At 35.5% G+C, this 27,215-nt stretch overlaps 1 protein-coding gene across 1 annotated transcript; it reads left to right on the forward strand.

The window, feature by feature from the left end:
• Window positions 1–843: 843 nt before the first annotated feature.
• Window positions 844–26,934, forward strand: LOC110109851 (dolichyl-diphosphooligosaccharide--protein glycosyltransferase subunit STT3A). The gene is made up of 23 exons (XM_020841056.2): window positions 844–1,120; window positions 1,256–1,318; window positions 2,360–2,415; window positions 2,515–2,586; window positions 2,694–2,799; window positions 2,906–2,956; window positions 6,410–6,505; window positions 6,631–6,690; window positions 6,778–6,891; window positions 7,003–7,089; window positions 7,310–7,413; window positions 12,421–12,516; window positions 12,994–13,114; window positions 16,664–16,744; window positions 16,839–16,970; window positions 17,070–17,318; window positions 23,434–23,577; window positions 23,904–24,090; window positions 24,167–24,264; window positions 24,377–24,456; window positions 24,548–24,635; window positions 26,380–26,469; window positions 26,567–26,934. Exons 1-23 carry the CDS (start codon window positions 1,001–1,003, stop codon window positions 26,627–26,629), a joined length of 2,358 nt encoding a protein of 785 aa, XP_020696715.1. The 5' UTR covers window positions 844–1,000; the 3' UTR covers window positions 26,630–26,934.
• Window positions 26,935–27,215: the final 281 nt, after the last annotated feature.

The raw sequence follows: 27,215 nt of genomic DNA on the forward strand, positions 1-27,215 counted from the left end.
CAAGTGACACTGGAGTTTCACCCGAACTCCAAGTGACGCCAGAATTCCGCCCGACCTCCATGTGACACCAGAATTCCGCCTAACCTCCAAGTGACACCGGAGTTCTGTCTGATTTCTGAGTGACTCTGGAGTTTTGCCCGAATATCATCCAACGATGGAGTTCTCCTCGGCCGCCAACTAATATCAGACTTCTACCCGACGCCGCACCTCCGCTCGTCGCCAAGTCTCTACTCAACGCCGGACTTCTGCATGTTGTCAGACTTTCACCAGACATTTACCTGATGCTGGATTTCTGTCCGTTGATAGACTTCTATCTGACGCCATCCTTCTGGCCTTCGTTGTCAGACAATAGTCCTTCCGACCTCTCTTACCCGCCGACTACGATCCTTCCGACTTACGTCGCACACCAACTACAGTCCTTCAGACCAAACAAACACATCAACAGTGATGTTTTGTATTCTCACAATGTAATGTACTCTATAAGATTGACATCAAGCTAAGGCCTTCCCTTGAGGAAGGACCTTATTTGTAATCAACTACAATACCTGTGGATTCATTCATACTGGGTTTGGCCCCGTGGGTTTTCCCTCTTTTCAGGAGTTTTTCACGTAAAAATCTTGGTGTCTTATAAATGTTACACACCATCTCTCTTATTTGATTGTATGCAAGATTTTCGTACAAAATTAAGACGTTAAGCTTTATATTTCTCTAACGCCGCGAATACTCCAAGATGCAATAATAATAATAATAATAATAATAAAATTGGTCATTTATTGACACCATAATTCTCTTATTCCTAAAGAGATCTAAGGTTAGCTACATTCATTATCAGGTAGAGTACTCGAAAGAGCCGGGCGGCTTTGTAATTTAGTGAAACAGTGGTCAGTCGCCGCAGGGTCTCCGAGTCTCCGATTTACAAACTTTCAAACGAGCTAGATCAGGCCCCCTTTTTCCGCCGGTCTTCACTCTATCTCTCTCATTAGTGCTCCACCGGGCAGCAATGGTGGCTCCGGTCGAACCGAAACCTGGGGGAACCCTAAGAAACGCCTTCGGCGGCGTTTTGGGTTTCTTTATTCTTCTCCTCATAGGTGTCCTTGCCTTCTCGATCCGTCTCTTCTCAGTACGACCGCCTGCCCGTCCTCCAATTTCTGCCGTTTCAATTAAGCAACAGATCCAATTTATATTTCTCTTTCAATGAAATGCTTGGTGTCTTTGATTATTAATCTGGATTTGTAATGCTTCCTGGATTTCTCAGGTTATAAAGTACGAGAGCGTGATCCATGAGTTCGATCCTTATTTTAACTACAGAGTTACGCAGGTTTGATTCTTTCGAAGACCTCTCCTTTCTTCTGTCGGACTGTTATCTCCTTCTCGCTTTCCTCTCAAACTTTTGGTTTGCCTTTGAGAATCACGCCAGTTTCAATGATTTACCTTTCTTTGAGGGGTTTGACGTAATAAAACATCCATGAAAAGAGTCATCTGGAGAAAATTGAGGCAATCGCCTGTGTTTTTTTCGAAGTGTTAGGTGTAATCCACCTAACTTATGATCTCTTCAACAGTGAAAGTGAATGACTGATTACTGGTAGAATCCATTTTCGTTTAATCCATTTTAATTGCACTGATGAAGGAGTTTGCAGAAATATCGTGTAGAGTCTATGATGGTGCTTGGAATGTGGAACTCAAAGAGAAGATCAAGTTGGACATTTATTGAAAAAAAAAGAAAAAAAAAGTTGGACATTTATTGAGAGAAAAACAATTATGGAATGCATATGCTTGCACCAGTTTGTCCACTGCGGTGCATTATGATTTATTTTATGATGAATTGTTCTAAAATCCTATACTTGATCATAAAGTATTTTTGAGTTCAAAATGTGAACTTGGTTGCTACTGTTTTGGATGTAGTTACTAAAACAATGGATTATACTTTTGCTGAATGTAGTTATTAAATAATAGATTTGGTTACTAGAAGTTTGAATATATAACTTGATGGTTAGGGTTTAGGGTTCATTCGGACTTTGAGTAACCAAATTCATTATTTTAGTAATGTGTATTTATTTGAGTAACCTAATTTATACTTTGGATAATTGTTTTTTGATCAATGGACTAAAAAGCAATTTTGTGCCAATCATACAACACTGGGTTGAGTTCCTCTTCATTAATTGTAATCATTATAGTTTATGTGAAGGGTGAATAGGAGCTAGCTTGAAAATTTACTGATAAAACTCGGTGTAGTCTAAAATGTCTAGGATGTAAATATAGTCATATATGTGACTGATCCTTGAAATTTTAACATCTAATGATTTTCTGCTATTAGCATTTCCTTCACTGTGATATCTGACTTTGCTTTTTTGTTTTTCAGTTTCTTACCAAAAATGGAATTTATGAGTTCTGGAATTGGTTTGATGATCGAACCTGGTATTGTGTCCAATTAAATGCCCAATGTTGTCCTATAATTGTATTATATCATTAAGAAGTGCATTTTTGTTTTGATTCAATTGAATTCTTGTTACTTAGGTATCCCCTGGGCCGTGTTATTGGTGGAACTGTTTATCCTGGGCTAACATTAACAGCAGGCACCATGTGGTGGTATGCTTTAGATGTTGTAAACTTGTGGGATTGATAGGGAGTCCAGGTTAAACGTTCAAATATTTTCTTAAATCTTAGATATGCAACTAATTATTTTTTCATTACAGGATACTTAATTCTCTTAACATTCCTCTATCAGTGGAGACTGTTTGTGTCTTCACTGCTCCAGTCTTCTCAGCTTTTGCAGCTTGGGCTACATACTTTTTGACAAAGGTTTTTTTTTTTTTTTAAACATTTTTGAACTTCTTTGCTGTTACAGCTGCAGTTATCCTTATAGTAAGTTCTTCTATTTTTTGATGCATTGATGTTCTTTTGGCAGGAGGTTAAAGGCATTGGATCTGGATTGACAGCAGCAACTCTCTTAGCACTGGTAAGAGCGCAATGAACATTGCGTTTTAGCACTAGTTATTCTAGAAAATTCATTTTGCTACTAAAGATGGGAACAAAAACTTAATGTTATGGATAGTTTTCATTGGCTAAATCCTATAATTGTAGTCTTTAATGAAAGAACTACATTATTGGATCATGCTTTATGCATGCTAGGGAATCAAATAAAATTTTACTCGTTATATTCATCTATTTAATTATTAGAATGATGATTCTGACTTGCTCAATAATGCTCTTTAGATGATTAACTTATTCTTTCATCTATTGCATTTAATTATACCTCTCCTATTCCACACAGGCCATGCTTCCATAGCTAAAAAGTTGGATTTCTATCTTGTGTTAGTCATCAACATTTCTCAGCAAGCATGGGGCTGATTGTTTCATTTCTAAGACATCGATAAATTTTCTCTAGAGAAGCCTGGGATATACAAGCATTCACCTAGCAAGCTAGCCAAGAAAATGAGAAATGAAAACATTAGGGAAGTTATAAGGGAAGTGAGGACATCTATCTAAATGGTAGGTTTGTTGAACTTTGATTGAAAAAGTTATGGACATATGTGCCTATAATTATTTTTGTTCATGGTCTAAGAATGAAGTTTCTATATGAACAGAACTTTGTTGGAAGTTAAATTATATAGCTAAGATCCAATTAATGCTAATGAAAACCCTAGTATGGACACGTATGAAGAGTATACATGAAGCTTACTCTCAACTGTTTAGGATATGCTGATGAGAAGTTGAGAAAAACTTAAGAGTGGATTAAGTTGTATGATGCCCTTATAATATAACAATTATAGTGAGAGGTCTTCTTAAGTTGAAATTTCAAATTCTTTCCTCCAGTTTCCAACAAGAAAATTTTCCTTTTTTGTTTTTACCTCTGTTACAACACTTTTACTTGATGTGCCATATCAGTGCTCTTTCCAGTGCTTTGCTCTAGTTATCCTCAATTTCTCTTTTTGTTTTTGGTTTATTTTCCTTCTTAAGTTGAAATTTCAAATCCTTTCCTTCAGTTTCCAACAAGAAAATGTTCCTTTTTGTTTTTACCTCTGTTACATCACTTTTACTTGAAGTGCCATATCAGTGCTCTTTCCAGTGCTTTGATCTAGTTATCATCAATTTCTCTTTTTGTTTTTGGTTTATTTTCCTTTTTTTTTTGTTTCATGGAGTTCATGCTATATTCAAACTCAATAATTAGGTATTTGCTTAGCCAATTTGTGTAACATGGTTATACTTTCCACAGAATGGTTGTTGGTAAGTACCTTAAAATTTTAGGAATATAGGATATGCTTGGAATAGGGATGTTGGCTAACATATATTCCTACTTGATGCTTTACCGTATTTTCAATGCTTTGTTATCTTTTTGGCTTAAGGACTGCACACATAAGGTATTCTTTAGTGCTAGGCATCCTCAGCTAAGCATTTTTTCCCCCTTAGATCTAAGTTCGAAGTTCCAGGGCCTACTAACACTTTAGCTTGTTCTGATCAGTGATCACTTTTGTAAGTGAAAGTGCTCCTTTTTATCATTATTGTGCAACTCATAAAGCCTTAAACTGGGATTAGAGATTGGAGTTGCGGTGTGGGTTGTTGAGTTCCTTCATATGTTAATTCAATATTACTAGATGAATGAGATTTATGATACTATTTAATGAGATTGAACTTTCAAAAATTGGATCTGGATTTAGCTCACTATTGTTATGTTTCATGTCTTTTTCATCCATAAAAAGTTAATGCGTGAAACTTCACACTTGCATTTAGAAAGTGCTTGATGAATTATATTGTTGCCTATTTTTGATAGTCTCTGAATTACTTTTAAAACAGCTGCAAGATCATAAAAATGATCTTAAGTCTAATCATGTTTCTTTAGGGGTGTAAATGAACTTAACTGAACTGAGCGAGCTCTTTTTTGTAGTAAGTTGATAAGAATAGCCTTGCTGGAAGTTGGCTTGAGTTCAAGTCATGCAACAGGTTTTGTGGAAACTCGTTTTGTAGGTCATGAAGCCACTGCCAATAAAAAAAATTATGCTGGTTGTTTTACTTTCTTGCCAGCTCTTTTATGATAGGAAATGCCCTCATGATCTCACATATTCAATCAGATTAATAGGTTCAAATCAAACTCGGTAACCAATCATGCTCAAATCCAAAAAATCTTCAAGCTGGCTAAAATGCATACAGACAAACAGCTTAAAGGTGCATAGGTAGAAGATTTTCTAAATGAGCAGGAGAATTATCTTTTTTCCATGAATAAATCAATTCAAGAAACACCAGCAACTCTCCTTTTATCCAATTCTAGTCCCCCCCACCCCCGGGTCCGCCAACATCAATAGTGAAAGATGTAAGGGAGAAGGATAAAAGCACAATGTTCTCAAAGAATTGAACAATCTTTCTGTATAAATTCAACAACAATATAAGTTCGGCAACTTAATAGAAACATCCAGCTTAGGCAATCTATATGCTTCAAAAAAATTTCAGCACTCATATGTAGAGAAATGTTAGGTTCAACAGCACATCACATTAGAAGTAGCAGTGTAAGCAACCACTATGCGGCTTATGTTGTCATCCTGTAGGGTTGCCATAACATGCACTTAGAGGGGATCTACTTCCACAGATGAGCTGGACATGACTTTTTACAAATGTTGGTTAAAGTAAATTAAGTATTTAAAATCACATGCAATTACAGGCGATCTACTTCCACAGATGAGCTGGACATGTTTTTTTACCAATGTAGGTTAAAGTAAATTAAGTATTTAAAATAGTGCCGAGTACATCTACTTAAAATAAGTGCATAATAATACCACTTTTGCTTTAAACTCATTAGTGAGTCGCATATTAATTAATCATGCTTCCCATAATTTCTTGCTATAAATATATTCTATTCAAAAGTAAATCAATTGTGCAACTGGCATCTTTATGAAGATAAAAACATGCTACACTAGTTTAAACACTAAAGATGGTCTAAATAAAGAATGGAAACATTAAGATTCCCTGTTGAAGGATGCAGTTTAAAGGTGTAGGGAATGCTGTGTTGCTGGCTTAAGTTTTTGATAGAATTACGACCTCTGAAAACATTTATGGAAACATGGGGTTCAATATTTAGTTCAGAATATATATGCTGCCTAGGAAATGTTTGGAAACATATTAACTTGACCAGTGGATCAATGGGTTTTTAATGTGTTTATCGATCTTATTCATGGTGGAATAGAAATAACAACTCAAGAAGACGCTTATCATGTTTCTATTTTTGAGTAATACAAAGCATAACCATATTATGCAACTTATGACGTGCTAGATTTAAAGATAAAAGCAATTTTCATCCATTTTTGGTGCATCATCTATTCTTTTACAATTTTTTCATCTCGGTTTTGTATCTGATTTTAGTAAAGTGAAATGGTGTGTGCAAATTACATTTATTCTTGTTTTGTTTCCATTTTACGTGTAGGTTCCTTCCTATATATCACGTTCCGTGGCTGGCAGTTATGACAATGAAGCTGTAGCGATATTTGCCCTAATATTTACCTTCTTCCTTTATATAAAGGTAAGGATGGGTTCCTTATGAATTCATGAATTCTATTGCTTCAATATTAATGAGAAATGGGTATTAATTTAGTGTAATCTTATGTTACTTGATGTTTTTGAACCATGTTTTCTGTTCATGTGCAGACGCTGAATACAGGATCACTTTTTTATGCCACCTTAAATGCTTTATCATATTTTTATATGGTAAACATATATTATTCATATATTATTCAGATTGCATTTTCTTGTTTATCGACTATACAGTGTAAGTAAGTTGCTTCTTTTTGTTAGGTGTGTTCTTGGGGAGGCTACACTTTTATCATTAATCTAATTCCAATGCATGCTCTTTTATGTATTGTGACTGGTCGCTACTCATCTCGATTATACATTGCATATGCCCCTCTTGTGAGTTGTTTCTGAATCAAATTTTCATTTTGCATAATTCCCAGTCTCTATCAATATCAGTAGAGTGAGATTAGTGTTTGGTAAAAATTTCTGTCTACTTTGTCTAAACAGGTTGTTTTGGGGACCCTTCTAGCTGCATTGGTGCCTGTGGTTGGTTTTAACGCAGTGATGACTTCAGAGCATTTTGCATCCTTCTTGGTATGATTTGTTTTGAGGAATAATACAAACAATATGAGGCTTAAAATAAGCAAGGATGAGGTTTTTAGGGATAAAGCAAAGTTTTAGTTTTCTGCTTAGAACCTTAATCTTATTATTTTATCAAATGAATTCAAATTTGTTCTATTATTATGTGTTAAGACTTGTTAGACTTACGATTATTGGTATAATGTGATTGGTTTGATGAAATATTAATTTGCAGGTCTTTATTATTATTCACGTGGTGGCCTTTGTTTATTTTATCAAAGGGATTCTTTCACCAAAGATGTTTAAAGTGGCTATAACTCTTGTTTTGACTGTTGGAATGTAAGTGATTTGCTTATCAACCTTTGATATATACTGTCTAACAGTTTATCATCATCATTATCAGCTTCAATAATAGCCGCATTTCAATTATTTAGGGTAAACTGTAGGAATTTTCATTCCATTCCTTTTTGTTAATTGCTCGATGTAGGATTGCCTTTTAGGCCTTGTTTGGAGTTGCTTTTTCAGCATGGTGTGTCTGTGGTCTTGTTCCACGTAACAGGAAGATCAAATTTAATGAAAGACGTTTATTGTAAATTGTCTCCACGGGAGAGAAGTGACCTGTGTTGGAATGTAAATTTATAAAGCAGCTTTCTAACAACTTCTCAACCTTCATTCTTTTTGTATAGGAGAAACACAAACCACTGCAGCCATAAATTACATTTTTTTTTCTTCAACTTCTAGGCATGTTACTTTGGTCTATCCCACCTATTATTGTTAGATTGTCCTGTTACCTTCTTGATGCTGCTTTTGCTTTCAACTGATACCTAAATTAACCCTATCCACTTTCATAGTCTCTTTAAAATAATCATTTGAATTCTTTTATCATTTTAGCATTCATCCATTTAGTTTTATCGTCATTTTTTATTTGATTTCTTTGATAATTTCTTTTTTCTCAGTTAACACCTTGATGATAACAATGATTAGCCTAAAAAATTTCCACAAGGTCCCCCAATACACAAAATATTTTAGGAAGATATATTATGTTCTTAGGAACATACTGCACATTCTATTAAGATTTGCCGATGAAATATATGTTGACACTATAGTTAATAGAAGGGAAATTTACATACATACCACTTTATTTCATGCTATTTACATATCTAATATCCAAAACATTAATATTACATGCCTACCACTCATATACAACTTTAATATCAAATATACCACGCATGTCATTCATTTGTACCATTCATGTCATCCTATAAACTTTAATATTTCATTCCATGCACCCAAATTTGTTCTATGGGTGGTAAGTATGTAATATTAATATTTTGGATGTTAGATATGTAAATAACATGAAATAAAGTGGTATGTATGTAAATCTCCCTTAATAGAATTGTGAAGAGCATACCTTACATTGATGATTGAGTGTATCTTATGATTCATGTCACGACCTTGCCCGGTTAGCTCGCAAGGGCGAGGCGGGAACAGAGGTCGGACAGGATGAAGATAAAAGAACTTCACAATAAATAATTAACATATCTCCAAAAGTACCAAACATAATGAAAGAGCCACTACAAAATTTCCAAACATAAACTTTTCTCTTCTTTCATTCCAAAACACCAATAGATGAATTTAACATTAAGTTTACAAAATGCAAAAGGGGATCCAAAATCTTTTTTTTTCTTACCTATCATTTCTAAACCTTCTATACAAAATATCAAAACTCAAAAGAACCTGCCGCCCGTCGTCTCCCTACGACGGTAAGTGCGCGGTGGTTGGTCTGCCATCTATCCTTTTCTAGATCCTCCTGAAAAGTGTTCCCACAACGAGGGTGAGTCATAAACTCAATAGTTATGAATGAGAATTCAAATAAACTTAGAATCAAAGAAGAAAATTATATCATGCTTGGATATTTTAGCAAAAGAAACATCAACATAAAGAAACTTTTGCTTAGAAGAAGTGCATACCTTTACCTCAACTTTCAAGTGCTTTTTCCTTCATAACATTTCCATTTTTTCTTTAACATTTTGCCTCACATGATAATCTCAAATGCATAACATGAATATGAAATGTTCATAATAGTTTAATATGTAAATATAACACCCGTCTCAGGAGTATCACTTGTACTGATCAGGTACATAAAATTTGACCATTTTCTTTACCATTGGTTCATAGGAACCATCCTTTACCATAGCTCATAAGAGCCTCCTTTACCATGTGATACTCCTGCGTCAACATGCACATACACTTATTACATATATAACCATAAGAGATACTTTAGGTAAACCATTCATAAACTAATCAAGTGTATGTTTCCTTAGGGATATGCATGCTTGATATGCTTATGTGTGCTATTGCATGTAAAGAGGAAAGAAATGTATAGTAAGAGTAGAGAAATGAGCATGGGATCCATTCATGAATTATACATTTGCATAAAAAGAACCTTTGCAATTGCCTCAAGTGTCTATGAACTTTCAAGGGAACAAGAGTCATAAGAGTTTCATAATAAGCATAAAAGAATTTATCATTTATATGTAATTACAATGAAAGAAAGGTTGACTAAATTTATAAGAACTTCCATTCCACCTACCTTAATCCGTGCACCACAATGCAAATTTCCAAAATCCTTACTCTCCTTTTCCTCTTATGAAATCAAACACTACAAATGACAAAACATAACGTGTAAGCATAAGTTTTCCTCCCTCAAACCTTAAAAGAAAAACCCTAGGCAAAGCATGTAGCTAATCAACATATCAAGCATTGGTTTTTTCTATAAAAATCCCTCACTTAAACCATGCTAAATCCATTCTATCTTCACTAGAATTAGGATTTCATCCTAACTCTAGCTTTGGAAAACCCTAACTATTAGGGCATGCAAAAACTTCTTCTAAAAAGAATTTATCTTCACAAAAAGACTTCCTAACCACAAATAGAAACTTATCTACAAAGGCATTTTAATATAAAATCAAAATCAAATAAAACCCTAGATTTAAAAATTCATATTTTCATAAAAACAATATACATTAGGGTTTAGAAACATCATACTACCCTTCCCTAAACTTTTCTCAAAGAAAAAACCAAGTTTTCTCAAAACCCTAGAAATCTTCTCAACCAAAAATCTTTGAGAAAAGTGGAGAAATAATAATTCCTTTGCATACCTTAGCCTTCCCTTAGTCTCCCCTACGATTTTCCTCAAGATTGGCTGCCGGAATCCGCCGCCGGAGCCACCCGTTCTCCTCTCCCGTCTGCCTACGCGTCCTCCTTCTTCCTCTCGCGTTCGGTTCGGGCCACACGAAATGAATGGGGAGGGCTGGTTGGTTCATTTAGGGAGAAAGAGGATATGCCAAAAGACTCAAATGCCCTTACTTAAATAGATTTGGCTTAAGAAACACTTAGGGGTAGTATTGGCATTTAGAAACTTCCAAAATTTATAATTCTCAAAATACTCATAATCCGATATGGGTTCTATACATCAAAACAATCAAAATTTTACTCTCTATTTTATAAAATTATTCATGTCGAAATCCGACAACTTCAAAATTTTTACTTAAAACTAGTCGCGGCGCTTTGAAAAGCGTGCGAGGTATAAAATATCATTTTCGGGTTCTACAATTCACTTGTGAACGATCAATATACAATTTTTTTTTCTTATAGTGAAGGTAACTTTATGAAGGATGTATCTTATATTCTAGTGAGTCATCTTTTATTAAAAACAAGCCAAAAACTAACTCACAAAGGCTTATTGGTCAACTACCCAAAAAGGTAAACCAGCCTTATATTACATTATGATATACTACAAACAGGACCCAGTTTTGACAAAAAGTGGGATGATCTTCAATTAATTCATAGATAATGCCAAAAAAACAAAATCCTTCCTAGCCTTATTTAGCAAAATAAGGGTTACAAATTACAAAATTAAAGTAAATTAATAAGATTCCTAAAACTCTATCATCTAAAATAAAATCAAAGATTGTATAAAATGATGATTCCTATCTAATTTAAATAAAAGAAAAGCCTACAACAATAACATCAAGCCTTTATCCCACTATATGTGGTCAGTTACATGAATCATTTTTCTTCATTGTGTTCTATTAATATTCAAATTTTCAATTAAATCTAATTAACAAATATCATTTCTAACCCCTTCTAACCAACTCTTTTTAGGTTCATCTCTATCTTTTTTAACATAGACTAGATCTAATACATCTACTCTCCTAACCGGATTATCGGAAGGCCAATATTTTATGTGACTAAACCATCTAAGGTGACTCTCTCTAATCGTATCTACCACTGTAGCTACTCTAACCTTTTTATGTGTGTACTTATTTTGCATTCTATTTCTAAGTTAAAGACACTCATCCACTTGGGCATCATCATCTCTGCAACACTTAATTAATATTTGTTTATCTATTAATGACCAACATTTTGCGCCATAAAGCATCACAAGTCTCACCACCAACTTATAGAATTTTCCCTTAAGTTTGAAGGGCATTTTTCTATCACGCAACAAGCCCGATCATAGAAATAAAATAAATACAATTTATGGGTTAAGTTGATTTGGGTTTTGTTTGGACTTGAGTCTTATCTTGAATTTGGGATTTTGATTAATGTACTCTATTAACTGCACTGCTGTAAAAAGAACTCACTCTTGGAGAGGTAGAATTGTGCTGCTTTGCAGGTGGATCTAATGTTATCTTTATTAATTCTTCATGTGTGTAATTCAAGAAGCTTCAGGAGATGTTAAAAAAAAAATTCTTTATGACCACTTTATTCAACTCTCTCTATTTGATGACAACTCATGCTTTTATCATCCTTTTTTACACATAAAATTGGTGCGCTCCCTATGATTAAATACTGAATTTAATGAATGTTTGCTCAAGCAATTCCTGCAACTGTACTTTGAGAGCTCTTGAAATTTAGTTGTCTCCATTCGTTATGATGCTTTAGGAATTGGAGTGATCTTTAGAACTAGCAACCCATTGCCATCAAAACATCTGCTTTTATGCTGCCATTTTTATTTTTATTTATATCCTTTTTTTATATGATATATGAAAGATATAGAATATAAGCTAATCATTTATTCTTTCTTCAAAACTATTACATTTCAGTATTTACCTAATCATTTTTTTTACAGAATAAAAACTATCATTATTATATTGGCATCTATATAAATTAAGTATGCCATGATTTGTTTTCTTTTACTATTCCTTAGTCTTTCAAAGTTTGCATTCCATAAAAATGACATGCAAATAGTAACTCTTTGAGAATATGAAAAATGATGTGTATTTCTGTGATTTTTTATTATTACTGTTGTTTTTAAAACTAATATCAGTCCATTTTCAGTGCTGTTTGTATAGCAGTTATTGCGATACTTGTTGCACTCGTTGCCTCCAGCCCAACCAAAGGATGGAGTGGGAGAAGTTTGAGCCTGCTTGACCCGTAAGAATCTTTTGTTTAATTTCATGATGGTTGCTTTCTATAGTTCAGCTGTACAAATCTGTTATGGAATTCATTTTTAATGGTTGTTTAATCCTTATTAAGTAGGCGTGTGTCTTCCATTTCTTGTCACTTGTCAGGGCATTATGGTCTTCAGACAATCATCTTACACTCACTATTAAAGATAAACAGTATAAAGTAGAAGGCAAATAGTAACTACCTAATATAACAAAAGTTTATAGTCAATCATCTTACGCTCACTTTTGTACTGAACTGGTTATCTTTCCCTTTGGTTTATAGGCGCTAAAAGTTTTCATTTAGAAAAGATTCATTTCAATGATTTTTTTTCTCAACAACTGTTCAACTTTGTTATTTTTCTTATGTTTTTTTAGTGATTTATTCATAATTTATATTTATTCTCTTCTTTTATAGTAATCTATGCCTTGTTTCTTAATCTCGCTTTTCCTATTGGTGTTACAGGACCTATGCAAGCAAGTACATACCCATCATTGCTAGTGTTAGTGAACATCAACCACCTACATGGCCTTCTTATTTCATGGATATTAATATCTTGGCATTCTTAGTTCCAGCTGGCATAATTGTAAGTGCTGTAGATGTCTGCTAAATTATTTGATAGATATTCGTTTGCTCCATTCTTTTAATATTACCTGCATTTACACTATGATTCGTGGCAAATCAATTCTCTAGAAGTAGGTTGACAAAACTAATTTGCATGATAAAAACTAGACAACAACAACAACAACATCAAGACTTTATCCCACTATATAGGGTCAAATACATGATTTTTTTTCTTCATTGTGTCCTGTTAAAAGTTAAATTTTCATTTAAATCTAATAAAGAAAGGTCATTTCTAATATTTTCTAATCAAATCTTCTTAGGTCTACCTCTACCTTTCTTAACATAAGTCAATTCTAATACATCTACTTTCCTAACCAGGTCATCAGAAGGCCACCGTTTTATGTGACCAAACCATCTAATCTAAGGCGACTCTCTCTAATCTTATCTTCCACTAGAGCTACTCCAACCTTTTCATGTATATGCACATTTCATATCCTGTCTCTAAGAGTAAAGCCACTCATCCACCTGATCATTATCATCTTTGCCACACTTAATTAATGTTATGCTTCTCTTTTAATGGCACATGATAAAAACTAGAAATCATAAAAATATTGAATAACATAGAATTTTGATAATTGAAAGGCCCCACATTTGAAATGGAAAGCATAAGGAAAAGAAAGAACGACTTTATATTAATCAAATCGCAGGCCTAATAATGTAATGCAATAAATGCTTACTTAAGCTGTAATTTGTAAAATAAATTATGTGAAAAAGGATAAAAATCATGAATGTTACTTCGTTAAATGTTACCAAATTTTTGTCTAATATGTTAAAAAAAAATGAAATTATTATTATTTTTTCATGTATAGGACATAACCAATTACCTTTGAGACCACTCCGTGAAACCAATGCCTTGTACTAACTCAGTTATGTTGACACCACCACCACAATAACAACAATAACAACAAGCCTTTACCCCACTATGTGGGGTCCGCTACATGAATCATTTTTCTCCATTATATACTCTTAAGAGTCAAATTTTCATCTAAATCTAATAAATAAATATCATTTCTAATATTTTCTAGACAAGTCTTTTTAGGTCTATCTCTATATTTCTTAATACAAGTTAAATCTAATACATCTACTTTCCTAACCGAGTCATCTGAAGGGCGCCGTTTTATGTGACCAGACCATCTAGGGCTATTCTCTCTAATATTATCTTCCACTGGAGCTACTCCAACATTTTCACATATATGCTCATTTCGTATCTCGTCTTTAAGAGTAAAGCCACTCATCCACCTGAGCATCCTCATCTCTGCAACACTTAATATTATGCTTCTCTTTTACTGGCCAATATTTTGCACCATAAAGAATTGCATGTCTCACTACCATCTTATAGAATTTTCTCTTTAAGTTTGAGAGGGGATTTTCTATCACACAAAAAGCCCGATGCATTCCTCCACTTCAACCATCCAACTTGAATTTTACTAATAAAATCCCTATTTATTTCACCATCACTCTGAAAAATAGACCTAATATATCTAAAATGTGTACTCTTATTGAGACTTGATCACCCAAAGTCACAATCCTCCCACCAGATCTATTATTACTAAAATTACACTCCATATATTCAGTTTTAGATCTACTCAAATGAAAGCCTTTATACTCTAAGATTGACCTCCCTAATTCAAGTTTACCTTCAACTCCCGAAGGATTCATGTCATGATTATTTAATAAGTTTTACGCTGGCTGTCGACTGCCTAATGCAACCCTCCACATTTCTCATCCAGGGCTTGGGACGTAGCAACGACAACATTCATAGCTGAGCATGTTGACACTATTATTTTAAAAATAATTAATAGTGAGCAAATTGTACATGAATTAAGAGTTTGTACACATTTATATCATTGTTCATCACCTGGCCCGTCAGCTCTAAAAATTGATAATAAAGTTTGGACAATCCAACATAACCGTTATCAGTGGTCACTCGACCTCAAGGCTGAACGTTATAGTATCAAATTTCTAGGATCAAGAGTTGAAAATTTAACTTTTTCCCTATAAGTGCTCTTCTTGTTAGAACTTTTGCTTTCTCTATGTTGGTCATCATAGTTTGTTAGTTTATCCCACATGATATGACTTTTCATTGACTTCTTTCATTTTAATATCATCATCATTAACATTTAAAATTTTTCTTGGGTCGACATGACATGAAAAAATTTAACATCTATGCACTTCAATAAATAATTTATACATTTTTTATTAACATTTTCTTGAATTTCCTCAGACAAGTAATCCTATAAAAATTTATTTGACTACTAAAAATTATTAGTATGAAGAAATAAGTACTTGTAATTAAATGAAATAATAGAATTTGATAGTAAGTCCTAAGAATGATTTACTCCTGATATTAGAGATTGAGTATCTTTAATTATAGGATTGTCTTTAGGGTGAATATTTTGATTTCTATCACTTCTCTTTTGTAAACAATTAAATAAGAATTGTTTTCTATTTAAAATAAGTTCTTAATCTACAACATCGAAACTAAATCAATTAATGTCAAGCAATATCTGTCTCAAATTGATTTTTCCTCATTCAAGCCTTCAATCCTAAAAAACTCAAATCAAAACTCAATTTGTGGAATAAAATGTTAAATTAGAAATCTTACAAAAAGTCTTGATTTCTTCTCTTCTTTTTTTCTTCCTCTCCCTTCCTGTCTCCTCTCTCTTTTTCTTCTTCTTTTTCTTCTTCTTTTTCTTCTTCTTCTTTTCCTTATCCTCTTTGTCTTATTCTTTCCTTCTTCTTCTCTTCTCTTCTCTTCCCCTGGTCTTCTTCTCTTCTCTTCTTCCTCCCCGATTCTTCTTCATTTTTATTTCTTCCTTCACCCCCTTTCTTTTTTTTGTTCTCCCCTCTTCTTCTTGTTCTCCCTTTTCCCTTCTTTTCCTTTCATTCTTCCCTTCTTTACTTTTCTTCTTCCCTCCTTCCCTTCTTTCTTTCAGTTAATATGATGCATCAAATGAATGCATGCAAAAAAAAATTGTTGGTTTATAGTTAACAAATTACCAAATAATTGTTATCATCAATTTTATTGTAATTGAGAGCATATTTGATCATTTATAGGGTATTAGAAATGGTTAAAAGTTACATGACTCTGTGTTTTCTCTCTCTATGAGATGGGAGCAGGATTCTCTGCATTGTATACGTACCATCTAAGAAAATATAGGTTGTTAGGCCTTCTTTATAGTATTTTACAGGCAGAAGAAAACGGAAGGCCTTTTTATCCCAATCCAAGCAAAGTCAAATTCATCTGCAGCATGAATTCGATTTTTCTCATCCACTTAGCTGATGATAGCAATTTTTCCCAACCTGATCTGAATAGAACACAACCCAAACATTCCATTTGTTTTCTAACTCCTACAGACGCATCAGCTTATCATATTCTTACTTGCTCTCTTGTTATTCTATGCTCTTTGATACTTGACAAACTGACCATTTTAGTTTATTTGAATGCTTTCCATGATAATCAGGACAATTGTTTTTAACCATCTATATTTGCTTGTTCATGGTTTTGCAGGCATGCTTCTTACCGCTATCTGATGCCAGCTCTTTTGTAGTGCTTTATCTTGTTACTTCTGTATATTTTTCTGGAGTTATGGTGAGGAGGTTATAAATAGGAGTGAATTGGCCTGTTAATTTTATTTTCTTCACTATTATCTTCTTTTCCATGAATTATTGAAATCATACAACAGGTTCGGCTTATGCTCGTATTAGCTCCAGCTGCATGCATCTTGTCTGGGATTGCTCTTTCAGAAGCTTTTGATGTTCTTACACGATCTGTTAAACTTCAGCTAGTCAAATTATTAGAGGGACCCCTTTCCAATGTAAGTAATTGTCTTCCATTTGTTCATATTTTATTGAAGATTATTACGTTGGTGCAATTTTTCCCTAGTTGTATTAAGTCCTGTAATTTGACTTTCAAGGCAGGGGATACCAAAGATGAGAATTCTACTGCTCAAAATGATGTTTTAAAGGCAGATAAGCAGGTCGCTACCAATAATAAAACAGAAGATGTTAAGGAACGCCCATCAAAAAAGAACAGGAAGAAAGACAAGGAAAATACGGAGAAAGCACCAGTTAAATCTCACAATGAGAAGAGGCTTCTGGCTTTGCCTCTCGAGGCATCTGCCATTGCTATTATTTTGTTAGTTGTGCTTGGTAGTCTGTACGTGGTATGTTATGTAAATCCTTCCATATCAACGCCAGCACTTGGTATATGTTTTTTTGTCGTTTTTTTTACTAAAAATATTAATCTGTGTTTCATCTTTATTTGAGGTTTACTTGATCGTTGCGCTGTTTCTGGTATTTATAAATGTGCATCCAACAGGGGCATTGTTGTCCAGCTAAAAGTACGATGATGCATGTCCATGGTTTTGCAAAATCTTTAAGTTTCAGAATTAAGTGGCTATATGATCTGATTATCCAACCAGTTCATTCCTTAAACATTAAGACTTCCATAGTTGCCTTAAGTTCTTGTCATAGTATATGCAACCGGTGTGCTATCTTGATGGTTTCTCACTGCACATCCAGGAGTGCAGTTATCCCTTTACAATATTTTGCTATCTCACTGATACCGGAACTAAGTAATTCCGGCCAAAAAGAAATGTCCACCGGTGCTACGGAATCGAACGACACAACTCAATCACCACCTGGAACGAATAACAAAACCAGGATACAGAACAGGGTTCTTGAACCCAGAAAGACCTTACAGTTCTTATTTCAAATCTATCAATCTTCTGTTCTCCCTCCAAGCCGTAGAGTCTAATTTATATTCAAATATTGGCTATAGGCTTGGCTAGAGAAACGGATACACTAAAGGAATGGAATCTAAACGAAAAACAACTCTAAGTAATTACGGAATAGAGAAAATAAAAAACAGAACGTAAAGTTTGAAATAGCTCCGATGAGCTCTGCCGCCATTGGAATAAGCTCCGGCGTCATTCTTCCATGGTTGTAAGAGCTTCGTTCTCACAATGGGGAGTTAAATCAGCCATGTTGAACACTGCCGAAATGTTGTACTCTCCCGGTAAATCTATCAGGTAAGCGTTATCGTTGATCCTCTTGACAACACGAAAAGGTCCGTCAGCTCGGGGCTTTAATTTGCTAAAAGCTTTAGGTGGAAAACGCTCTTTTCTTAACCTGATCCACACCAAGTCTCCTTCTTGATATACCACTTTCTTCCTGTGTTTATTGGCTTGGGCACGATACCGCTTATTCTGTTTGATGATTTCGTCTTGAACCCGTTGATGCAGCTTTTGTATCTCTTTACTTCTCTGTTCACCATCAGGATTATAGGTGGTCTGATGAACTATAGGAATTAAGTCCAATGGTGTTAAAGGATTTCGCCCATATACTATCTCAAATGGACTCCGTTTGGTAGACTGATTAACTGACCGATTGAAAGCAAATTCAATTTGAGCTAGTATTAAATCCCACTGTTTGAGATTTTTACCAACAAAACACCTTAATATATTTCCAAGACTCCAGTTGACAACTTCCGTTTGCCCATCTGTTTGCGGATGAGCAGCCGAACTGTACTGCAGGCGAGTACCTAATTTGTTCCACAAGGTCTTCCAGAAGTAACTCATGAATTTTACGTCTCTATCGGACGTAATAGTCATCGGAATACCATGTATTCTGACTATCTCTTTGAGGTATAAATCTGCAATATGACTCGCATCCAAAGTCTTGTGACAGGCTATAAAATGAGCAATCTTCGATAATCGATCTACCACCACCATGATCGAATCCTTGTTACGCTGAGTGCGGGACAGACCCAACATGAAGCCGAGGCTGACATCCTCCCAAGGAGCCTTCGGAACAGGCAATGGCGGGTAGAGTCCGGCATTAGTACCTTGGGTTTTGGCTAGTCGGCACACACGACATCCTTGCACATATCTTCCAACATATCGTGACAACAATGGCCAATAGAATTTTTCTTGAATTAAATTCAGTGTTTTGTCTCTTCCGAAATGCCCCATCAAACCCCCATCATGGCATTCGGTTATAATGGCTAATCTGGTTGAGCCTCTGGGTATACAAAGACAATGGCCATGAAACAAGTATCCGTCCTTGATATAAAATAGTTTATGAGGTTGAGTCAGACATTGATTCCATAACAATTGGAAATTTGTATCAGTTGAGTACATATTTTTGAACGTTTTCATTCCCAAGACTTTAGTTTGAAGGGTTTTAAGTAACAGATGGCAACGACTCAAAGCATCAGCCGCCTGATTTAAATGCCCTGCCTTGTGCTTTATCACATAATTGAATGCTGCCAAGAATTCTGACCACGATGCATGCCTGCCCTTCAATTTTTTTTGGCTATTTAGGAATCGGAGAGCTTCATGATCTGTGTATAGAATGAAATCTTTGGCCAACAAATAATGATTCCAATGGTGTAAAGCTCTGACTAAGGCGTAAAATTCTTTGTCATACGTTGAATATTTTTGCCGAGCTTCATTTAATTTCTCACTGAAGAATGCAATGGGATGTCCGTCTTGACTCAAAACTACGCCTATTCCCACGTTGGAGGCATACATTCTACCTCAAAGACTTTGTTGAAATCTAGTAGACTAAGAACAGGGGAGGCCGTCACTGCCTTCTTTAGAAGTTCAAAGCTGCTTTGGGTACTACTGGACCAAGTAAATGGTTTAGACTTCAGGATTTCGGTAATTGGAGTGGCTATCGAGCTGAAATTCTTGATAAATCTCCGGTAAAAGGAAGCAAGCCCATGAAATCTCCTGACTTCAGTGAATGACTGGGGAATCGGCCAGTTCACGATCGTTTCAATCTTCTTAGGATCTGCTTCAATGCCTGATGCCGAAATCACAAAACCCAGAAATTCGATTTTGCTGTCCAGGAACTGACACTTCCCAATGTGGGCATACAGTTTCTGCTCCCGCAGCTTGCAGAGTACTAAACGTAGATGCTGTAGATGTTCCTCCAGGCTTTCACTGAAAATTAGTATATCATCAAAATAAACAACTACGAACTTACATAGAAATGGTTGAAATACTTGGTTCATCAGCCGCATGAAGGTGCTTGGTGCATTCGACAATCCAAACAGCATCACAATCCACTCGTATAGTCCGTCTCGCACCTTGAAGGCGGTCTTCCACTCGTCGCCCGCTCGCAAACGGATTTGATGATATCCGCTCCTAAAGTCAATTTTTGAAAAAACTTTGGCGCCATGTAATTGATCAAAAAGATCATCTATGCGTGGAATCGGAAATTGGTAACGAACAGTGATTTTATTAATCGCTCTGTTGTCCGTGCACATCCTATAAGATCCATCTTTTTTTGGAACCAACAACACCGGTACGGCGCAAGGGCTTACACTGGGTTTAATAAAACCTTTGGATAGCAGTTCTTCAATCTGCAGCTGTAATTGCTCGTACTCATCTGGTCTGAGTCTGTAAGGAGGCCGGTTTGGAAGCATAGCACCAGGCACTAGTTCAATTTCATGCTGGATATCTCGAGCAGGAGGCAGACCCGCTGGAATTTCTTCAGGAAAGACATCACAGAATTCCTGTAGAAGTTCTTGAACTCTTGGGTGGCTTATTACTGCAGAAGGTACAACCTCTTTTAACACAAGTATATAACTTGTGGTGGTCTCTTGCAAGGCCTTACGACACTGAGTAGCTAATCAGCAATTCTTCTGTAGTTTTAAGTGCGTGTTCTTCCTCTAACGGAACTAACACCATCTGACAACCATCATAATTAAAAGTGTATGTATTCTTGGTACCATCATGAATAGTTTGCCGATCGTATTGTCATGGTCTTCCCAAAAGTAAGTGGCAGGCGTCCATCAGAACCACATCACACCAAAGCTATTCTCGGTAGGTTCCTATAGAAAAATTCACCAAGCACCGTTTTGACACCTTTACCACATTTTCTTTTTGAATCCAAGCCAACTTATAAGGGTTGGGATGCTCCTCAGTCTTTAACTGAAGCTTATCTACCATAGTACTTGAGACCAGATTCTCGCAACTCCCACTATCCACGATTACTTGGCATACTTTTCCTTGAACTGTACAACGGGTTCGGAAAAGATTATGTCGCTGCAACAACTCTTCTTTCTGATTCTTGAGTAGTCGTTGGACAACTAACAATGGTCCTTCATTCGCCAGAAGAAAAGTAGGAACTGGCGAACTCGAAACATCTTGACCAGTCGGCTCTTCCTCTCTGTCTTCAGCCCACGCCCTTTCTTCGTCTTCTAACAGTGTAATGACACGACTATTAGGACAACTGGAGGCAATGTGACCAAATCCGTGGCATTTGAAACACTTCCTAGCTGGATAATTCGAGGCGTTAATCGGTTTCTTGATACTTTGAGTAGCATCTGTGGTTCTCGATTGGCCACTAGAGTTGGCATCATCTTTGCCGCTAGTCCTCTTTTTGATTTCTCCTTTAAGCCCCCATCTATTCTGCACTATTTTGGCTTTCTTTTGCCATTTCTCTACTTTAAGAGCCAAATTTACGACATGAAATGTCCAATACGACTATAATTGAACCACATTGCCAATTGCGGGCTGCAATCCTTCCAAGAATCTTGCAATTGTGTTTTCTACAGGTTCCACCATATCACATTTAAGTGACAATTCTTCAAATTCGGCTACATATTCTTCCACCGTCATCTGGTTTTGCTGGATCAGATGCAGCTTCAAGAACAATTCTTGCTTATATTGCTCTGGTAAATACTTCCTCTGAAGTTCCTTTTTCATTTTGTCCCAGCTAACAATTTTACTACGTCCTTCCCGGAGTCTTGTTCGTTTCAAATTCTCCCACCACAATGACACATTCTTTTTCAACTTAATGGCTACAAGCTTAACGATGCGATCAGGTTTTACCTCCTTGAACTCCAAGATCCTGTCCAATGTATGAATCCAGTTTATGAATTCATCCGGATCTAATCTTCCCTCAAAGTCAGGTAAATCAACTTTGATTCCTCCATCATCAGGCCTGGCGTTTCTAACACGTTCTCGTGGTCGTCGCCTTCCTTCATCGTCACTGGAGGTGGCCTGATAGAATGGATTTACTCCTTGATCATCAACAGCTTCTCTTTGCTCATACCTTTCTAATCTTTGCTGCAATCGTTGTATTTCCCTTTGCAAATCTTCGATCACCACTTCTTGCACCGGACGCTGAGGATTGCGACGAGGCGGCATCTTGCCGGCTCTGATACCAATCTGATACCGGAACTAAGTAATTCCAACCAAAAAGAAATGTCCACCGGTGCTACGGAATCGAACGACACAACTCAATCACCACCTGTAACGAATAACGAAACCAGGATACAGAACAGGGTTCTTGAACCCAGAAAGACCTTACGGTTCTTATTTCAAATCTATCAATCTTTTGTTCTCCCTCCAAGCCGTAGAGTCCAATTTATATTCAAATATTGGCTACAGGCTTGGCTAGAGAAACGGATACACTAAAGGAATGGAATCTAAACGAAAAACAACTCTAAGTAATTGCGGAATAGAGAAAACACAATACATAACGTAAAGTTTGAAATAGCTCCGGTGAGCTCCGCCGCCATTGGAATAAGCTCCGGCGTCACTCACAACTTTTAATTTAGTTTTGAATGCTTATATTATAAACATGACTTGAACCCCTAATTGGTGGTAAGCATTATAATGATTCAATCACTAGTTTTCTCTTAGCAGATTTCTATCCTCAAATCCTCTATTTTAATTGCTTCACCCTGACCAAGCTAACCATAGTGCTTTGCCATTTGGCAATATTGACACGGATGTACAAACCAGTTCATTTTTTTTTTCTCGTATCTTCTTCTATAGGCAGATGATTTCAGCAGTGATTCCGCTGAATCAAGAAGCTAGATTGTCATGTAATCTGATTCTATGGTTCTTTATTTTATTTTATTTTTATTTATTTCAACAACATTGCTCATTCTGATGGAGGAAGAATGTAAACACCAGTTATTCTGATTGCATTTCCATTTGATGATTGCAACCTGATGGCGCTCTATGCTCTTTTCATCGTCCACTTTTCCACGTCCTGTTATATTTTCTTCCCAAGTTTCTATTGCATGCATGTCCAGACTTGATTAACTGGCACCATGCTGAAGATGATTGCTTAAAATGTGCATCATAGCGTCTGATGCTAACTTGAACTCAGTTCTTTTTTATCTACGGAAGAAACATTTAAAAAATAAAAAAGCTATGTAATGAAAATTTCTCAATTGGAATTGTTAATATTGCATTTTGTATTTATATTTCCTCATTTAGTTTCCTAATTAATTCATTTATTTTATCTGTTCAGATTCATTGTGTATGGGCAGCTGCAGAAGCTTATTCTGCACCTTCAATTGTTCTTACATCTCGCTCACATGATGGATTGCATGTGTTCGATGATTTTCGTGAAGCCTATGCATGGTTGCGACATAATACTGAAGCTGATGATAAGGTGAGCAATAATAGCTCGTTATTGATCAATCTTCCTCTCTCCTCTCTCTATCTTTCTCTTTAATCCTTGTTCTAGTCTGAGTTCATTAAACATGTCATGAACATATTGTACTTATTCCCCCAAAGTCGCCTCTTTTCAAAATATATAGACTGAACGATGGTGTAAAAATATATTTTTGGTTGCATGAAATTCAGAAGTTTTTTCTCCAGAATTCAGGACCATCTTTCTTACTTGCACGGAAATTATCAAATGAAATTATTTCTCTGTTACTTCATACTACCATGTGAAAACATATATCTATAATCTTCATGCATTACTATTTGCAGGTGGCATCTTGGTGGGATTATGGTTATCAAACAACTGCAATGGCCAACCGGACTGTTATTGTTGATAATAATACCTGGAATAACACTCATATAGCTACTGTCGGTACAGCCATGTCTTCCCCAGAGAAGCCAGCCTGGGAGATTTTTAATTCCTTGGATGTGAAATATGTTCTTGTAGTCTTTGGAGGTAAAGGCCTTCTGCAACTTTTGAGTCGGTAGTTTAGTATATTCTTAACCCTAATTTTGTTTTCTTTTGTAACCAGGTCTTGTTGGCTATCCAAGTGATGACATCAATAAGTTCCTCTGGATGGTTCGCATTGGTGGAGGCGTTTTTCCACATATTAAAGAACCTGATTATCTAGTGAGTTATTATGTTCCTGATTTGTATTATTGACTGAAAATTCCATCTTCATATTCAATTTACTCTTGCTGAATCTGGAAGTACGGTATGTCTGTTAACTTGCCTGTTATAGAGGGATGGTCAGTATCGTATCGACGCCCAGGCCACTCCAACAATGTTGAATTGCCTTATGTACAAGTTATCATATTACAGGTTGTGCATCCTTAGAATTTGGGCTTATAATTCAGTATAATTCATTGGTTCTTGACAGTCTTTGTCTTACTGTTATTTGTTTTCTTTGTAGATTTGTTGAAACGGATGGTAAAGGCTTTGATAGAGTAAGGAGGACAGAAATAGGAAAGAAGCATTTCAAGTTATCCCATTTTGAAGAGGTAAGTTCTATTACACCTTTCCATTAGAGATTTTACTGCATGCAGCTGGCTCGATAGCCATCTCGAATTCAGCTCAATGTCAAATATGAGTCAACCCTGATTTGACTCATCAGTTTATGAGCTGGCTTCTGTAAGAAAATATTTTTTTAAAATACACTAAAAATATTTTAGAATTGAATATTTTAAGTATGTCGCCTTAGATGGTTTGGTCACATAAAACGGTGGCCTTCTGATGACCCGGTTAGGAAAGTAGAGGTATTAGATTTGACTTATATTAAGAAAGACATAGGTAAACCTAAAAGACTTGGTTATAAAATATTAGAAATGACCTTTTTTATTAGATTTAAACGAGAATTTAATTTTAGAATTCATGTAGCCGACCCCACGTAGTGGGACAAAGACTGATGTTGTTGTTGTTGCAATATTTTAAGTATGTCGTTATTAAAAGTTTTAATAATTCTCTCTCTTCCTTATCAACTGATTATTTAGTATTTATTTATCTTTTAATTTTCATTTTTTATGATGAAATTATAATAATTACTTGAATCTCAATCATCTCTCTTTTATAATAAATAAACCAGCTCATAAACTTATTAAAAATCGTAAAATTAAAATAGAATTTGAACCCGATTAATGATGCGGTCAAAAAATATAGGGGACCCTATATTTTTTTATCACAAAAAGAACAACCTTCCTATATACAAATTAAAGACATAAAATGCTAAAACAAACTTTAATATTATAAAATTGAAAGACTTACAAACTTTGACTCAAACAAACTTGACTCAAACAAGACACCCTAAAATTGCTTCACTTAGAGAAGAGGGATACAGTTGGAGTGGCACTTGCCGAGAGAAGAAAGATGTTAGAAGCCAAGACGAAAGGTTGGAAAGAGCTCGCAAGATTTCCGGAAGGGATGAGAAAGAAGACGGACAAAGCTCGCAAGCTTTTCCATGAAACCCGCAGGTTTACATTTCCAAAAATCACATCACATAACATAACCAAAACATTATATAACCCCTCATATTTATAGGTATGAAAGGGGGAATACAAACGGCCACATAACATTAATTTAAGCTTATTTAAATATGGAATATGAAAAGCCAACAGTCACTTCCCGGAAACGAAGCACAAAAGCCACGGAAAAGCCCCCATTCATTCACGGGAAACAGCCCAGCCAGGAACCGAAGGAGCAACCGCGGGAGCCAAGGAGGCCGCACGAAACCAAGGCGCCAAAGCCACGGGAAAACCCCCCAAGCTCGGAAAACCAACAGCCACCGTGAGAACCAAGGAGCCATGGCACGGGAACCCAAGAGCCAAGCACGATAAACAAATAGACAAAGGGGGGAAGGAGAGTAGACAAGATCAAATAAATAATGAGCTAATTTTTAGCTCCATAAATGAACTAAAAATCAGCTCATAATGAGCTAACCTTCCGCTTGACATTAATGAGCTGGAGAAGTCAAAAATCAATTTTTTTGGGTTTGATTTGACCCCCCTTTGTCTACATCAATTAATTATTCAAAATCAAGCTCAACCCTAATTTGACCAAATTCTACTCACTCATTTACACTATTCCCATTCATGCATACCCTAAAAACATGTGCGTGCACACACACACACTCAAAAACTCATAAATCCAATTATCCAAGTTTGCCTTTTGTGTTTGTTTGAATTCTACAAGCGAGGATAATAATACTCAGCATATGTTTAAACGAGTCATATATTTTATGGACTTAAACAGGTGTTCACTACACATCACTGGATGGTTCGAATCTACAAGCTGAAGCCACCAAAGAATAGAATGAAGGGGAAGACAAAGAAGCCTAAACCTGTATGACCAACAATAACACGAAACCTACCTGTAAATTATGCAGGTTGATCAGATCATATTCTAATCATCACCAATGTCTTTGATTCAACCTTTGCAGACTTCAAAGCCTTTGTCTGGTGCAAGAAGAGATGGAAGCACGAAGAAAAATCCATGGCAGTGATACATTCAACACTCAAATACTTGAAATATCTTTTCCATGAAGGAATATTTATTTTTATCTGATGATGATTTTTGCGCCGTGGTTGCTTCAGTTGAGAGCGGATTTTGATGAACCAAAGAAAATGTTTTTGAATGTGAGTACCGTTAGCTGTTGCATTTTTTTACCTTAGGAAAATGTAAACCGTTACCAAATACTCTGATAAAAATGCGCATAGAAATCATAACAAAGCTACATGCAGCTAAAATGCGCATGATGATTTTTGAACGGAAATTTTTTTTTTATTAAAAAACTGCGTTTTAAAGCATTAATAAAATTGTATCAAATGAACTTAAAAGATTCAATTTTGTTAATATTTAACAATCTTTATTGCGAAAGGTAAGCTGTGCTTAGTGTAGCATAGTTTTGGAAAATAATGAAGAACAATGAAGCGTTTGTTTCATTAGATTACATTTAGTGGATGGATGTATTTAAAAAATGTTAGTAAAGAAATGAATCTATTTCGTTTAGATCTTTGAGCGAGGAAACATTGCATATTTAATTGTGAAGTTAGATTAATGCGTATAACATATCTAATAGCCATGTAATT

Source organism: Dendrobium catenatum, unplaced genomic scaffold (genome assembly GCF_001605985.2).
Source record: "Dendrobium catenatum unplaced genomic scaffold, ASM160598v2 fragScaff_scaffold_315, whole genome shotgun sequence".
In the NCBI taxonomy this organism is placed as follows: domain Eukaryota; kingdom Viridiplantae; phylum Streptophyta; class Magnoliopsida; order Asparagales; family Orchidaceae; genus Dendrobium; species Dendrobium catenatum.